Genomic DNA, 17,840 nt, shown 5'->3' with positions numbered 1-17,840 from the left:
GAGTTGAGAAAGTTGATTACTCTATCTGCCTGAATGGATGCAGTGGAGTGGGTCTTTGAACTCTCACCTTCAAAAGCAATCCAGGCAAAATGGGTGCTATCGTGGGACTAACTGCTACAACTTGAAGATGAGCCGTTTATCTGGCATGGGTCAGAAACATAATCCCTGCCTCCTGCTGACACACTTTGTGCTGCATACAACAACATATACCAATTTCCTATGCATGTGCTTCTCCAGAATGGACAGCAAGATCACAATCACAATATGTTCGTGAGAAAGCACATCATGTAGGAGCCTTGGTAAGAGAGCGACCCTGCAATTCTCTGGATGGGTCACAAGGCAAAAAGATAGCAGCTGTGGTGATGAAGGATTACAAGAAGCCTGCCTATTGCAATCAGTACGCTGAGCAGAGGGGTTTGCACGTTCTGAAAACACTCAGTGAAATGATGTGGCTTATTAGACCTGATTGAAGGGGGAATTGATTAGAAGATGCATGAGATCACAATGCGGTTGGGGTGGGGGAGGGGTGTGAGTTGCATGAAATCATGGTCTATGTTGTGTTTAAAGTTTTCCTGAACGAGGGTGTGAACAGTTAACAATGGCAATTTTCCAGCAGCAACTGTGAAATCAGTTTTCCCTGACCAACAATTATTTGTGCGCTGAACTGGAAAGGGATTTTTTTCAATCGTCTGGAGGAAATGAATGCTGGTAAGTCCCCGGTTCTGTTTCAACTAGGTTATTAATTAACTGATCAAACCAGTGACCTGTTTGACAATAACTACACCGAAATCCCTATCTTCACTATCATCCAATGAGGCAAGTAGATAAAATGTATCTCTCGATGCTGCCTGGAACTTATTTGTGACAGTCTAAATAATTTGGAATGTCAACAGCTTTTACACTTACTGCCTTGGATTGGATCAAAGATCAGAAACAATAATCTCGCGATAGGAACAATAGTGTTCACTGGATCACTGTGCTATGATCAGTGATGGAATTTCTTACTTAATATAGTTCATGTGAATGAAACACTGTAGTAATTGCTTAAGCAGGTATTTGGTAACTACACCAGGTAGAGGACATAGTCCTCACAACAGGTAGACTGGCTCATTACAACCCAAACCTACTGAGTCACAGCTCATGCATTGTCCATTGGGCTCTGGGCCATGTTTTTCCAAAGTCAGTGAGAATGCAGTTGCTGGAATACTGATAACTGCTATAATACACAGATTGTAATATTATGCCACCTGAGTATTGGCAGACCATAAACAAAGATATGCTGTCATAGGAAGAGGTCCTGGGTTTCTGAAAGGTTTACCGATTACATCTTTGTATTCGAGATTACTTTTTAAACAGACCATAAACTGTTGCTTACCTTCCTTAACACAGTAGTTTTTCTCACCTGCCATTTCCCTGTATATTATGTTGGGAAGTCTGTACAAATTGGCTTACATTTAGGATGTAGATGGTATTGTGTCCTCTGTTTCTTTGATGAACACATTTATACAGCAACAACCCGAAACCAACTTAAAGTCAAGCAGCACAAAACGCTGATGCACAAGATATTATATGCTGACAATGAATTTTGAAATAATGTCTTGAACAATGTTGTGATTTTGGCCACAACGATAACATGTTGGTTAACAATGAAAGTTTAATTTTATTCTTCAGAACGTTAATCTTAGAATTTTAGTCTTCAGAATCTATATTGTCCAGTGGTTATATCATGGGACAACTGAGTTTTACCTGAACGTATCAAAGATATAGATATCAATCCAAAACAAGATTCAGTCAAAATATTTATTTGCCCAAACCAATCTCTATTTACGTAACAGGTAATCACTCCTCTCTCCAACAAGTCAAAAATAGAACATGGAAAATTATTTAGAAAAGCAGTGAGTACAAAATTGCAATCATCGGTCTAACTGATAAAAAAAAATGAATATTAGTGCAACATTGGGATTGTTTGCTTTTTCCCAAGCAATCTGCCTTTCCCACGGATTCTGGCTAAAAAGATGTCTGCTTGTTTAAACTGCAACCTTTCTATCCACAGTCTACCTGCAATACCAAACAACCCTATGCTTCAAAAGTATTTTATTCTTCCACTATTGGTGGTCCAGCACCTAGAACTAACAAGCTGCAGCAAGGCCTCAAAGAGACAGAAACCTCCTGGATTATTCAGGGCTGGTTCTCTGGGCTGATCACTTGCTATCTGAGCATAAACCCACTTGTTTCCACCCTGCGTTCTTGCAGCATCCCTGCCAGACCTTTCCTGTTAATGTGTTGGTGCTTCAGTCAAAGCCGAATGTTATCAATGCTGCTGCTGCTGTGCTTGTGCGTGTGATTTTGTGTGTATGTGGATATGTGCGGATACATGAGTGGGTATGTGTGGGTGGGGTGTGGGGCAGTATGCATGCTGATGCAGAAACACTGAGATGGCAGTCCCACATGTTCAGCATCTGCCAGCTGTCTGTGTGGCAGACAGCCTGCGCATGTATTTAACCAAGTGGCCATGTTAAGAAATGGGTGGGACCTAGTCCCCAGACCACTCAAGCAGAGTTGGTCTTTCAGTACAGGGGTCCCAGCATTACCAGACACGAGCAGGGTCCACACTCTCTCCTCGGTGTTTTTCACAGTAACCTATAGAAGGGTGGGACGCTCACCCCAAGAAGGTCTATCCAACTACAGACTGAGCAGTTTTCAGCGATGAGTCCTGTAGGGTCAATGCCAGCAGTTAGCAGAATTCACATAATATTAATCAGGGAGCTACAATCACAGTCGTTAGCGGTCTATCGACACAAATCATAAAGTTGGGTTGAATAAACTGTTTCTATGTTGTAAGTCCAAATTGTGGAAAATAGACAGAGGAGCTCAGAGATGCAACATCATGGCTCTCTAACCTCTTCATAGGGTTCAGCTGGTAGTAATAACGGCCACCTAAGGAGAGATTGCACTGGAGAGATTTTGACCATTTTCAAAATTCAATCTAGTCATTCAAAAAATAAATCCGATTAGAATGAAGAAAGACACTGAGACCATTAGCCATCAAGTCTCATTCAGAGTTTGCCTTTAAGTGAACAATCGAGTCTGGGAATATGGAAAGGGGAATTGTGTCACTGCTTGTTAGTTTTCCATTTTCACAAATGTGAACATTTATAACTTTGACTTATCCTCTCAGGGGGACAGATAATTAAATTCAGGATTCAACTTTCCTTTTTGTTAGAAGTTGATTTGTTAAAATGATTGCATTCACTCCCATCCTTCTCAACCACATCTAAGTCACCTCCTCTGTCTCACCTGAGCTTATCTAGCTATCTAAATTGTACTCTCCTGTCTCTCCTGAGCGTTTCTCTCCACCCATAGCTAACTCACCACCTCTGTCTCTCTTGTGCTTCTTATTTCCACCACTGCCTTCTTTGACTTACCTTACACTCAACACCATACAATCCTCTCGTCACTTTTCCTGCATCCCCCTCTCGCTTTTCCCACTTCACTCTCACTGGAGTTTCTCTCTCCTCACTCACTTCTCCAACTTTCTCCACACTTGTCTGTCCTGCCCAACCCTGCCACTTATACGCATTCCCTCTCTCTTTTCATTCCTCGCTCAACTCTCTCAATCCTGTCTTTACGTCGCCCCTCTATTACTCCTCCCCTCCATCTCAACCCAACCACTCACCATTTATTTTTCTTATACCCCTATCCCCAAAAATCTAATTCACACGTTCTCTCACTCCTGACTCTCTAAGGTTTGCCTTGATTCCTCATCCCTATGTTGCTCTCTCTAATAACTTTCTAATAACTCTCTAATAATCCAATAACTTTCTTCACCTCCACCTGTCTTTTACCCCTGCTTCTGACACCTCTAAGTCTCTCTCCTTTCATGTCACTCCTCTTTTGCTCTCTCAAATCATTTCCACATGCTATCTCACTCTCTGACAGTCTCTGTCATCCCTATCCCAGCCCCATCCTATCTCTGTTTCAGCTCCTCTATCCTTCAGCTGAAGATACTGCTGAGGTAAGGCCAAAATACGTACATAATATGCTGCAATTCTTTCCACATACCTTTTAATTGAAAAGTCAACATAAACTGCATCTGAATACAACTTCTTTAAAATTGTCCTCTTGTTTTTGTTCACAACTGTATGAAAAGTGGAACAGAGGCACCTGGAATAGAAAAAATATTTGAGACAGACATTCACAAAAATGTCAGCCGACAGTTCAGTCTTTAAAAGAGCTGAAACCTTCAAGTAGAACATTGAATCAAGGCTTTAAAATACAAAAGCGACAACTCCATCAATAACTAAATTGTTACAATTGTGAAAAAAAATCGTTAAAATTCTTTAATTTGGCTAAGTTTTTGTAAAATGTTATAAATTTCAGACTAGTGTCACGTCCACAGACCTGAAACTCTGATCACCTTCAGACACATTAACTTTTTAATTTCACCACATTTCTTTATAAAATGGAGTTTCTGCCGAAGAACTTTCTGCAGATGTAAATTCAGTGGCTGTCTGAAAAGCCTGAGGACCATGTAGTTTTATTTGGTGCTTGTTCAAATAAATTGTGACTGAACTGAGAAGGAGCTGTTTTAAAACCAACGTTTCAAGACATGGCTGCAGTTCTGAAAAGTCAGTAACCTGATACCTAAACATGCCAAGTATTGTGTAATCAACTGTTTGAACAAGCCATAAAAGAAGTTTGAGATGGATGATTCAGAGTCAACGGATTTTTTTTCAAATCAGTGTGTGTTACATTTTTATTTCTTCTCACATTTATTAAATAATAACTTCACTCACTTAACCCCAGAAGGCCTGTTTAAATTAGTTCCTTTTGAAACATAAATTTATTAGGTCTGGATGAAAGGCATTGATTTTGTAAAATTCTGTATAAATTGACCTTGTCATTACTGACTCGGGGGTAGCTAATAAAAATAGTGGAGCCAACAATACTGTAAATGCTGGAATCCAAAGTAGGCGGGCAGGCGGCTGGAAGAACACAGCAATCCAGGCAGCATCAGGAGGTGGAGAAGTCGATGTTTTTGGTGTACCCCTTTTCCAAAGATGCTGAGCCAGTTCATTCTTTCTCACACAGAAGCTTCATAAAGTGGAGGATCTCTCCCAGGGGCTAGTAGTAATATTAGTTTAACAATTGTAGTTGAGAAATTGTACATAGTTTTAGTTTGAAGAGGAGAAAATGTGGTCAGGTTGTTATATTTGTAGGGTGATGAGTTTACATAGGAGCATAAAGTTGATAAAAGGCAGGCAATAGGTAGGTGGATGCTATTGTCAGCTAGATATTGACTGATATAGAAACGGTGGGTTGGGCCTAAAGTAATGGCCTTCGCTTTTTGTTGTATCGATGCTTAGCATCATCAACACTAAGATACAACTTAGTCCCAAGTGAATAAAACATGAACAGATAATTTTGTGAATATACACTCACAATGGATACTGCAGAGGCTATGGGCCTTGACGACCTTCCAGGAATAGGACTTGTGCTGCAGAATTTGCCGTTTGCGAGACAAACTTTTCCAGCATAACTCGAGCACTGGCATCTACCCCAACAATATGGAAAATAGCCTAGCTGTGTCCTGTGCATAAAAAGCAGGACAAATCCAACCCGGCCAATTACTGCCCCATCAGTCTACCCTCTATCATCATTAAAGTGATGGACGGTTCATCGACAGTGCGATCAAGCAGCACCTGCTCAGCAATAACTTGCTCAGTGGTGCCATGTTTGGGTGCCACCAGGGTCAATCAGTCCCTGATCTCATTACAGTCTTAGTTCAAACATGGACAAAAAAGCTGAATTCCAGAGGTGAGAGTGACAGCCCTTGACATTAAGACTGCATTTGACTGAGTGTGGCTTCAAGGAGCCAGGGCAAAACTGGAATCAATGGGTATCGGGTAAATCTCTCCAATGTTTAGATTCATTCACAGAAGATGATTATAATAGTTGGAGGTCAGTCATGTTAGGTCCAGGTCATCTCTGCAGGAATTCCTCATACCTAGGCCCAACTTTCTTCAGCTACATCAACAATGACTTCGCTCCATCATAAGGTCATAAATCTCCAGTGAAACTCTGGACATTGAGTTTAGTCTGAGAAAAGCAGTGAAATTCACAGTTGACCTTGGACAGACCTCATTATTGAACCACCTTACAGCTGAGGATCAGTTCAGTGTTTTATAAGACTTTTAAAAAAACATAAACCTTAATCTATTCTTTTTTGTGAAGCAATAATAGTGAGTAACGTGAGATTTTTTAATTCATCTTTTATTCAGATTTGTCTCGATTAAATTGATTCTTAAATGTATCCGGCAGCAATAAGGATCTGCTATTTTCTGGGTCTGCAGCTTGTTAAAGTAAAAAGATGGCCTTCAGAGGAGTGATATACTCTTCCCGTTGGATGTGAGGGATTAGGGAGCGTCTCCATGTTACTAATAAGTATGTTTGCAGTAAATGTGTGTTTGGTTGTGAATCCCATCAGATCACATGATGGGTTGGAACGTCAGTTAGAGACAATGAGGAATGTACTGGACCAGGAAGGTGTAATGGATGGCAGTTTCAGGAAGGGAGAAAGATCACAGTTACTTTCAGGTAGGAAAGGTAGGAGAGGGAGACAGGTAGTGCAGGAGCCTGTTGTGCCTATACTTAGCTCAATCATGTGTGCTGTTTTGGGACAATGTCGGGGTGATGGACTCAAGCGAATGTAGCATGAACAGCCAAGTTTCTAGTACCGAGAATGGCTCTAATATAATGAGGGGTATTTCAGGTTCCAAATGAATGATTGTGATAGAAGACTCCCTCGTCAGACATTTCTGCAGCTGGCAATGAGCAAAGAGGATGGTGTTTCATGCCAGGGTCAAGGATATCTTGGCAAGGGTGTGGAATACTCTCAAAGTCGAGAGGGATCCGCAAGTGGTCATTGTATACACATTGGAGCTAATGGTATAGGATAAGAAAGAGATTGAGGAGACAATATAGGAAATGAGGCAGGTGTTTTAAAAAAGGTCCTTGAGGGTAGTAATATCTGGATTACTACCGTGCCATGAGCCAATTGAGCAGAAGGATAGAATAGAAGGATAGTGCAGGCGAATGCGCGGCTGAGGAGCATGTGCAGGGGACAAGGGCTCACATCTTTGGATCATTGGAATCTCTTCTGAGTTGATCTGACGTATATAAGAAGTACGGGTTGCACCTGAATTAGAAAGAGACTAATTTACTGGCAGGGAGATTTGTTAGTGTTCCATGAGGCTTGAGACTAGCAAGGTGGGAGGAGTCCAAAGAGACAGTGGAAACAGTGAGACTGGTACTGTTCTGGAAAAAAGAGCGAGTCAAACAGTCAAGGCAGAGAACAAGGTAGGACTGATAAATGAAACTGCGTTTATTGCAATGCAAGATGCCTAACATGGAAGTCAGATGAACTCCTAGCATGGTTAGGAACATGAGACTGGGATATCTTGGCAATATCAGAGCATGGTTTAGGGATGACAGGACTGGCAGCTAAATGTTCCAGAATGTAAATGCTACAGGACGGATTGAAATGGAGGGGCGTGGCTAGAGTAGAGGTGGAGTGGTTTATTTTAGTTTGGGATAACATTAGAACTGTATATAGGGATGATATTCCTGGGAGCTGATTCAGGACAGTTATTTTGGTGGAACTGTAAGATAAGATGGCCTCATTGGGATTATAGTGTAGACTCTTCCCGCCCTCCCCCCCCCCCCCCCCCCCCCCCCCGCCCCCCTGCCAAAAGTCAGTGGGAAATTGGTAAGCAAATTTGTAAGGATATTTGTATGAATAATTGGGTAGTAATAGTAGGCGATTTTAACTTGCCAAACATAGACTGGGTCTGCCATTGTGTTAAGGGCTTTGATGATGAGGAATTTGTTCGGGGTGGACAATGGGATCTTAATCAAATGGGCCAATGGGCCGAGGTGTGGCAGATGGAATTTGATTTAGCTTAATGTGAGGTACTGTATTTTAGGAAGGCAAATCTGGGCAGGACTTATATACTTAATGGTAAGGTCCTGTAGAGTGTTGCTGAACAAAGGGACCTACGGGTGCAGGTTCATAGTTCCTTGAACGTGGAGTTGCAGGCAGATAGGACAGTGATGAAGGCGTTGGTATGCTTTACTTTATCGGTCAGAGCATTGGGCGCAGTAGTTGGGACGTCATGTTGCAGCTGCATAGGACATTGGTTTGGCCATTTTTGGAATAATGTATTCAATTCTGTCTCCTTCCTACAAGAAGGATGAAATTTGAAACGGTTCAGAAAAGCTTTACAAGGATTTTGCCAGGGTTGGAGGGAGAGGCTGAACAGGCTGGAGCTATTTTCCCTGGAGCGTCAGAGGCTCAGGGTGACCTTGTAGAGGTTTATAAAATCATGAGGGGCATGGATTGGGTAAATAAACAGGTCACTTGCCTGGAATGGGGGAGCCCAGAACTAGAGGGCTTGGTTTAGGGTGAGAGGGGAAAGATATAAAAGAGACATAAGGGACAACTTTTTTCACGCAGAGGGTGGTGCGTGTATGGAATGAGCTGCGAGAGGAAGTGCTGGAGGCTGGTATAATTACAACATTTAAAAGGCATCTGGATGGGTATGAGGATTTAAAATTTGAACTTAGGTTGTTGTCAGAAGCAACAAACATATGTAGGTTTTGACTAACAACAAAATGGCTGCAGGTTATGATTTGACTTTGTGAACCTGTAGAGCTGCTTTGCTGAATTAGCTGAAATAGAAGATAATGGAGTTTTCATAAAGCGAATAACGATATATTAATTGACCGTTCGAACTAACCTTGAACTCCTAGCATTCGATGAAGATTTACATGACTAAGAACCGATTCCCAGGGAATATCTTTGGATTAGCCTGTTGTCAACTATATCACTGTATTACAGTTGATTGGTCTTTTCTTGTAATTAAGGCTGTACTGTTTCTCAAAAACGTAAAAATGCTTATTGTTCAATAGTAATTGCGCAATTTCGCCACAGAGCACAGAAGCTTTAACCTCTGTTGCTGGAAAGAATTGCATCAGGCTGCCTTACTTTATTAAACTAATGACCTTGCTTCGTACAGACCGCATTCCATTGATTCTTTTGACCAATATCGAATGAACGGGCCCCTCTGGAGGGGTCCATATCATCAGGTATATGAATAGGAAGGGTTTAGAGGGATAGGGGACAAGTGCTGGCTAATGGGACTAGATTAATTTAGGATGTCTGGTCGGCAAGGACAAATTGGACCGAAGGCCGGTTTTGGACTGCACAGCTCTATGATTCTCTATGACTCTATGACCTGGATAAAATCATTACATTGTGTCACACAAATGCCAAGCAAAGACTGTCTCAAACAAGAAACAATCCAAGCACTGTCCACTGACATTTAATGTGGTACAATTACTGAATCATCCAGTGTCAAGACCATGGAGGTTACCATTCACCAGAAACTCAACTGCACGAGCCATGTACACACAATGGCCGCAAGAAAAGGTCCGAGGGTAGGAATACAGCAGTGAGTAACATGAGGGACACTTAATTTACAAAGAGTGTGGTTCATGTGTCGTGTGATTGTGTGAGGGGAGTCTCTAATCCGAGGTACAGACAAACGTTTCTATGGCCAGCAGTAAAAAGGCAGAATGGTGTTGCTTCCCTGGTGCTAGAATCAGGAATGTCTGAGGGTGTAGAATGTTCTCAAAGGGGAGGAGGGCCAGATGGAAGTCATTGTACACATTGCAACCAACAACATAGGAAGGGAAAATGTTGAGATTCTGAAGGGAGATTAGAGTTAGGCAGGAATTCAAATAGGAGGTCCTCGAGGATAGTAATATCTGGATTACTCCCACTGCTACGAGCTAGTGATAGGAATAGGAGGATAGAGTATTTTAATGCGTGGCTGAGCAGCTGGTGTATGGGAGAAGGATTCACATTTTTGAATCATTGGAAACTCTTCTGGGGTAGAAGTGACCTGTACAAGAAGGACGGATTGCTCATAAATTGTAACGGGACTAATATACTAGCAGAGACTTGGTAGAGCTGCTTGGGAGGATTTAAACTAGTAATGTCGGTTGGCAGGTGGGGCGGTGTGGCGGTGGTGGGACCAGAGAGATAGTGAGGAAAGAGATCAATCTGAGACTGGTAAAGTTGAGAACAGAAGTAAGTCAGTCAGGACAGGCAGGGACAAAGCAGAAAACAAGGTATGACTGATAAATTAAACTGCATTTATTTCATTGCAAGAGGCCGAACAAAAAAGGCAGAGGTGAGGAACATGGAACTGGAATATCATAGAAATTACAGAAACACGTCTCCGGGATGGACAGTACTGGCAGCTTAATGTTCTAGCACACAAATGCTACACGCAGGACTGAAAGGGTGACAAGAAAGGAGGAGTGGCATTTTTGATAAGGGATAGCACTCCAGCTGTAATGAGAGAAGATATTCCTGGAAATATATCCAGGGAAGATGTTTGGGTGGAACTGAGAAATAAGAAAGGAATGATGACGTTATTGGGATTATATTATAGGCCTCTTAATAGTCAGAGAAATTGAGAAACAAACTTGTAAGGAGGTCTCGGTTATCTGTAAGAATAATAGGGTGGTTATGGTAGGGGATTTTAACTTTCCAAACATAGACTGAGACTGCCATAGTGTTAAAGGTTTAGATGGAGAGTAAATTGTTAAGTGTGTACAAGAAAATCTTATGATGCAGTATGTGGATATACCAACTAGAGAAGGTGTAAAACTTGACCTACTCTTGGGAAATCAGGCTGGGCAGGTGACGGAGGTGTCAACGGGGAAGCACTTTGAGGCCAGCGACTACAATTCTATCATTTTGAAAATAATCATGGAAAAAGATAGACCACATCTAAAAGTTCAAATTCTAAATTGGAGAAAGACCAGTTTTGACAGTATTATACAAGAACTTTCAAAACATGATTGGGGGCAGATGTTCGCAGATAAAAAGACAGCTGGAAAACGGGAAGTCTTCAGAAATGAGATAATGAAAGTTCAGAGACAGTATGTTCCAATTAGAGTGAAAGGAAAGGCTGGTAGCTATAGTGGAAGCTGGATGACTAAAGAAATTGAGGGTTTGGTAAGAAAAAGAAGGAAGCATATTTCCGGTATAGACAGGATGGATCAAGTAAATCGTTAGAGAGTAACGACAGTAGAAGTATACCAAAGAGGGAAATCAGGAGTACAAATAAAGGGATAAGAGATAGCTTTGGCAAATAGAATTAAGGAGAATCCAAAGGGCTTTTACAAATATATTAAGGACAAGCGAGAAAGTAAGTCCCCACAAATATCTGCAAGGCAGACTTTGTGTGGAACTGCAGGAGATGGGGGAGACACCAAACGACAACTTTGCATCAGCATTAAATGTGAGAAAGGACATGGAAGACATAGAATGTCAGGAAATAGATGATGACATCTTGAAAAATGTTCATATTACAGAGGAAGTGCTGGATGTCTTGAAATGCATAAAAGTGGATAAATATCCAGGACCTGATCAGGTGTACCTTAGAATTCTCTGGGAAGCTAGGAAAGTGATTGTTGGGCCCCTTGCTGAGATATTTGTATAATTGACAGTAACAGGTAAGGTGCTGGAAGACTGGAGGTTGGGTAATGTGCTGCCACTGTTTCGGAAAAGTGGTAAGGCCAAGTCAGGAAACAATAGACCAGTGAGTCTGATGTTCGTGGTGGGCAAGTTGTTGGAAGGAATCCTGAGGAACAGGATGTACATGTATTTGGAAAGGGAAGAACTAATTAGGGATAGTCAACATGGCTTTTTGCATAGGTAATCATGTCTCACAGACGTGATTGAGCTTTTGAAGAATTAACAAAGAGGATTGAGGGCAGAGTGATTGACGTGATCTGTATGGACACCAGTAAGGAGTTCGACAAAGTTCCCCATGGGAGATAGGTTAGCATGGTTAGATCTCTCGGAATACAGGGAGACGAAGTGATTTGGATAGAACTGACTGATGAAAATGACAGTGTGGTGGTGGAGGAGGGTTGCTTTTCAGACTGGAGGCCGGTGACCAGTAGCGTGCAACAAGGTTATATAAATGATTTGGATGTGAGCATAAGAGGTATAGTTAGCAAGTTTGCAGATGACACCAAATTTGAGGTGTAGTGTACAGCAAAGAAGGTTAACTCAGATTACAATGCGATTTTGATCAAATGAACCAATGGGCTGAGAAGTGGCAGATGGGGTGAGAAGTGACAGATGGGGTTTAATTTAGATAAATGTGAGCTGTTGCATTTTGCGAAAGCAAGTCTTACCAGGAATTATACACTTTATTGTAAGGTCCTAAGGAGTGTTGCTGAGCAAAGCGACCTTAGAGTGCAGGTTCATAGCTCCTTGAAAGTGGAGTCGCAGATAGAGAGGACAGTGAAGAAGGCGTTTTGTATGTTTTCCTGTATTGGTTAGAGTACTGAGTACAGGAGTTGGGAGGTCATGTTGCGACTGTACAGGTCATTGGTTAGGCCACTGTTGGAATATTGCATGCAGTTCTGGTCTCTTTCATATTGGAAAAATATTGTGAAACTTGGAAGGATTGAGAAATATTTACACAGATTTTACCACTTTTGGATGATTTGAGCTATAGGGTGAGGTTGAATAGGCTAGGGCTGTTTTCCCTTGAGCGTCGGATGCTGAGGGGTGACCTTAGAGATTTACAAAATCATGAGGGGCATGGATGGGATAAATAGACAAAATCTTTTCCCTGGGGTGGGGGAGTCCAGAACTAGAGGGCACAGGTTTAGAGCAAGAGGGGAAACATATAAAAGAGACCTAAGCTGCAACGTTTTCATACAGCGGATGGTACATGTATGGAAAGAACTGCCAGAGGAAGTGGTGGAGGCTGGTACATTTGCAATATTTGAAAGGCGTCTGGATGGGTATATGGCTCGGCAGGGTTTGAAAGGATATGGTCCGTTTTTGGCAAGTGGACCTAGATTGGGTTGGGATATCTGGTTGGACATGTTGGACTGAATGGTCTGTTTCTTTGCTGCACATCTCTGACTCTATGGTTGTATAACTGCCAGTCGAAGTAGTAGTTATAGGTACATTTACAATGTTTATAATATCTTTCGATATTTTCATGTAAAGGAAATGCTTGTAGCGATCATTGCCAAACACAGGCACGTCGGATCAAATTCGTTGGGGAACATGGTCGACACAGTATCGTTGGACCAAACTATCTGTTTTTATGCAGTATGACTCTCAATCTAAGATTGATTCTCTTCTGAAGACACTGCATTCCAAGAAGAGAAAGAATGACTCTGCTAGGGATAAAGCTTCAGGATTGTGACAGTCTGGGCAGATGTGTCCATTGCATCAAGTTCCAAAATTAGGATGACGTGCAATTTGAAAACAAATTGGTGATGTCGCCCTTCAGAATTCCTGCTCTCCTTCATCGTTTATGAGCCGAGAGACTGATCAGCAATGGTGCGCAGTGAAATTTTGAGAAATATTTTAGTTCCTTTTGCGTATAGTCAACACTAAACACTACAGCGCCAGTGATAGATGGAACAATTGGTTAACGAGACAAAACATCAAAATTGCGCATCTTTGTTCTGATGGTGTCGAGAATTCAGATATTATTCCGATTGCATAAATTAGGGGAGTGGAACGAATGGAATGATACTCCCGCAATCTCGAAATGCTGCTGCAAATTAGTGAGTTCGGCCAATGTACCAAGGACATTCCACTGATTTCTGTAGCCTCAAAGTCAGCCTTTCACAGCGTAATAACCGTGCTTTGATAACTAGTCCAATGTTACTTTCAGTTTCACTTCACAGTTAATGTTGCATTTTGTTCATACAAATATTTCCAGGTATAGCAACCTGACCAAAGAGCGAATGTTATGTGCCAACAAAGCTCCGAGGGAAGGCTTTCTGCCACTTAACACATTCTGACTTTACCATTTGAAAATCACTGAATTTTAGTTAAACAACGATCAGGCAAATCGAGAACATCGCCAGATGAGAGTTAAGTCTGTGATGTTCCAAAAAGAAGTATGGTGATAGTTAAACTGAGCTACGAATTTGCCTTCACCAAATACATAAAATCCTATTGATTTCATAGGGAGAAACGACATTCGAGATCTTGGAGTTTTCGCAGTTTTTCTGGCCTAACATATATTATTCATTTCTGTTCAAATCCTGCCAGTGGACTTGTCGTACACAGAAGATGGATTCATGAAGCGACTGAACAGGATTGTTATCCAGCTCGTCTGTTCAACTGTTGAGAATCACTTTGCAAACCGTCAAGAAGTCTATGATGGGATGGGAATTCAGGGAGAAATATTTAATGACGAGTGAGATCCCACGAGGTATTCAGTGGACATGCATGCAAATGTTCCTCTGATCCTGGTTACTTCTCAGCGTACTGCAGTTCCTTGTGTGTTCCGTTTCTTTGTTTGTCCTGCCAAAATAAAAGTTGAACAGTCGGTGCTGAACAGTGATCACTGCTGAATCCCAAAAGCCGTTCAACATTACCCTCTGTACTCTGCCAATTCTGGATTTTTTTTAGGGTAGTTTCCTTTGATAGCATGGCACTGCTCACTCTCAGACTCCAAAGCGGATTTTTTTATCAGAATCTTTGCGAAAGTCCAGTTAGTGGAAGTTAATTTGATGCGATCTCAGAAATACAAATAACCCTTCTTGGGTCGTTGATAAATATTTGAAGAATGGCTTCTTTCCCACTGTTATAAGAGTTCTGATTGGACCTGTCAAATCTTAATTTTAGTGTTGATCTCGGTCTTTTGGTAACTTCACTGCAGCCATAACGATTTATTCTCCGCAATCTTCCTTTGCCGCATTGCACTTTTTATAGTCTGATCTATGTGTCTTGCATGCAATACGAAACTTTTTCATTGTACTTTACTACATGTGGCACAAATCAAATCAAATCAACCATTTATTCTCGATGGGATTGCGGCTGCAGCGTCAAAATGACGAACCAGGCATTTTTGCCGATAAGAAGGGTTAGTTACTTAAGGCAAGATAATGCTTCTTTGAAATTCACTGCCTCTGAAATCAATGGATTATGTTTTGTTGAGAGTATCCAAGACATATACCCGTAAGTATCTAGAGAGTGGATATTAAGAGATATTTGAATAGCCTAACAATGTGCAGTTCGCTGACCAGTTCTGTCATGACTTTATTGACTGGCGAGAGAAAAACTGTGTGTGATTTCTAAACTTGTTACACTCGTTGTTGTGTTAACTATGGTTAAAATCATTTCAAATTCAAAGGAGGCAGTAGAAGGAGCATGTCTAAATTGATGAGCGAGGTTATTTTTATTGATATTTTATGTTTTCCTCATTTCTGTTTCTGTTTTTTGTTATTCCACCGCAAGGCAATCTTCACATTAACATAGGCAGTAATTATGGCAATTTGCATAATTCACTATCATTACATCCGCAATGACTTCACCATGGAAATGTTCCATCTGAGGACTGGGAAGCTTTTAAAGAGCAACACCGGATTACTAAGAAGAAAATACGCAGAGGTAAAATGAGGTACGAAGGTAAACTGTCCAATAATATAAAGGAGGATAGTAAAAGGTTTTTAGTATGTGCAAGGCAAAAAAATGGTTAGGACTAAAATTGGGCCCTTGAACACAGAAACAGGGGACTATATTACGGGGAACAAACAAATGGCAGAAGAATTAAATGGGTACTTCAGATCTGTGTTCACTGTGGAAGATACAAGCAATCTCCCTGAGGTAAGTGGCTGAAGGACCTGAACTTAAGGGAATTTATATTTGCCAGGATTTGATGTTGGAGAGACTGTTAGGTCTGAAGTTGGTAAGTCTCCGGGGCCTGATGGTCTACATCCCAGGGTACTGAAGGAGGTGGCTCGGAAAATCGTGGATGCGTTGGTGATTATTTTCCAGAGTTCGATGGATTCGGGTCGGTTCCTGAGGATTGGAAGGTGGCTAATGTTATACCACTTTTTTAAGAAAGGTGGGAGAGAGAAAGCAGGAAATTATAGACCAGTTAGTCTGAACTCAGTGGTGGGAAAGATGCTGGAGTCTATTATAAAGGATGAAATTACGGCACATCTGGATAGTAGTAACAGGATAGGACAGAGTCAGCATGGATTTATGAAGGGGAAATCATGCTAGACTAATCTTCTGGAATTTTTTGAGGATGTAACTCTGAATTTGGACGAGGGAGATCCAGTAGATGTAGTGTACCTGGACTTTCAGAAAGCTTTTGATAAAGTCCCACACAGGAGGTTAGTGAGTAAGATTAGGCTGCATGGTATTGGAGACAAAGTACTAGATTGGATTGACAATGGGTTGGCTGATAGGAAACAAAGGGTAGTCATAAACGGCTCCATTTCGGAATGGCAGGCAGTGACCAGTGGGGTACCGCTGGGATCCGTGCTGGGACCACAGATTTTACAATATATGTCAATGATATAGAAGATGGTATCAGCAATAACATTAGCAAATTTGCTGATGATACAAAGCTGGGTGGCAGGGTGAAATGTGATGAGGATGTTAGGAGATTACAGGGTGACCTGGACAAGTTAGGTGAGTGGGCAGATGCATGGCAGATGCAGTTTAATGTGGATAAATGTATGGTTATCCACTTTGGTGGCAAAAACAGGAAGGCTGATTACTACCTGAATGGAATCAATTTAGGTAAAGGGGCAGTGCAAAGCGATCTGGGTGTTCTTGTACACCGGTCAATGAAGGTAAGCATGCAGGTACAGCAGGTAGTGAAGAAGGCTAATAGCATGCTGGCCTTCATAACAAGAGGGATTGAGTTTTGAAGCAAAGAGGTACTTCTGCAGCTGTCCAGGGTCCTGGTGAGACCACACCTGGAGTACTGTGCAGTTCTGGTCTCCAATTTTGAGCAAAGACATTCTGGCTATTGAGGGAGTGCAGCATAGATTCACGAGGTCAATTCCTGGAATGGTGGGATTACCTTACACTGAAAGACTGAAGCGACTGGGCTTGCATACCCTTGAGTTTAGAAGACTGAGTGGGGATCTGATTGAGACATATAAGATTATGAAAGGATTGGACACTCTGGCTGCAGGAAACATGTTTCCTGATGGGTGAGTGCCGAACCAGAGGATACAGCTTAAAAAAGGGGTAGACCGGGGGATCCAAGATGGCGGCGACCCAGTAAGACTGAGTCTATAGTGCTTCTCCCAAGACTTGGGCACAGTGGGTCACCTACCCCCTACCAAGCTCACCAAATCATTTATAAATCATTTATAATAGTTTAGTAACTCAATTAGTTGTGTAATATTACATTTTAGCAACTTAATCCTAAGTTAAAATGACTAAAGGGAAGGGAGCCCGCAGCTCTCAGCAAGCAGGAACCCCTCCCCCACACTCACCAGCTGCAGCAGAGGCGTCCACAGCCGCCCCGGGGGACTTACCGACAGTAGCAAGTCTTGCAGAAATGCTTTCCAAGCTTGACTCGAAGATCGATACCTTTATCGTCGAATCCAGAAATCGTTGGGAGTCGCTCTCGGCTGCGCTGCAGAAGCACGACCGTGAAATTGAAGAAATTCAACGCCGAGTCGGAGGGGCGGAGCTAAAGGCCGCGACCTTCGAGACAACCGCTCAATCGGCCGTGGATCAGGTCCGGACTCTCGAGCAGCGAGTCCGGACCTTGGAAAATCATATTGACGACCTCGATAATCGAGGTCGTCGAAAAAATATTCGTTTGCTGGGCCTTCCCGAACAGGAAGGGGAAGGCCAGCTTACAGCATTCCTGGAGCAGTGGCTGCCACAACTTTTAAATCTGCAAGCTGGATCAGGCCAGGTAAGGGTGGAATGGGCCTACCGGGTCGCAATACGCGGGCCCAGC

At 42.1% G+C, this 17,840-nt stretch overlaps 1 protein-coding gene across 1 annotated transcript in view; it reads left to right on the top strand.

The window, feature by feature from the left end:
• Window positions 1–630: 630 nt before the first annotated feature.
• Window positions 631–17,840, top strand: part of LOC122541157 (probable G-protein coupled receptor 139) — a 43,784-nt gene continuing 26,574 nt past the window's right edge. The window contains exon 1 of the mRNA XM_043677769.1: window positions 631–708. Within this exon, the coding sequence (XP_043533704.1) occupies window positions 699–708 (10 nt within the window). The 5' untranslated portion in view covers window positions 631–698. The remainder of the gene's footprint in view (window positions 709–17,840) is intronic.

The sequence above is a fragment of the Chiloscyllium plagiosum genome, chromosome 37 (assembly GCF_004010195.1).
Source record: "Chiloscyllium plagiosum isolate BGI_BamShark_2017 chromosome 37, ASM401019v2, whole genome shotgun sequence".
Lineage (NCBI taxonomy): Eukaryota > Metazoa > Chordata > Chondrichthyes > Orectolobiformes > Hemiscylliidae > Chiloscyllium > Chiloscyllium plagiosum.
This window is presented reverse-complemented; position numbering and strand designations above follow the sequence as displayed.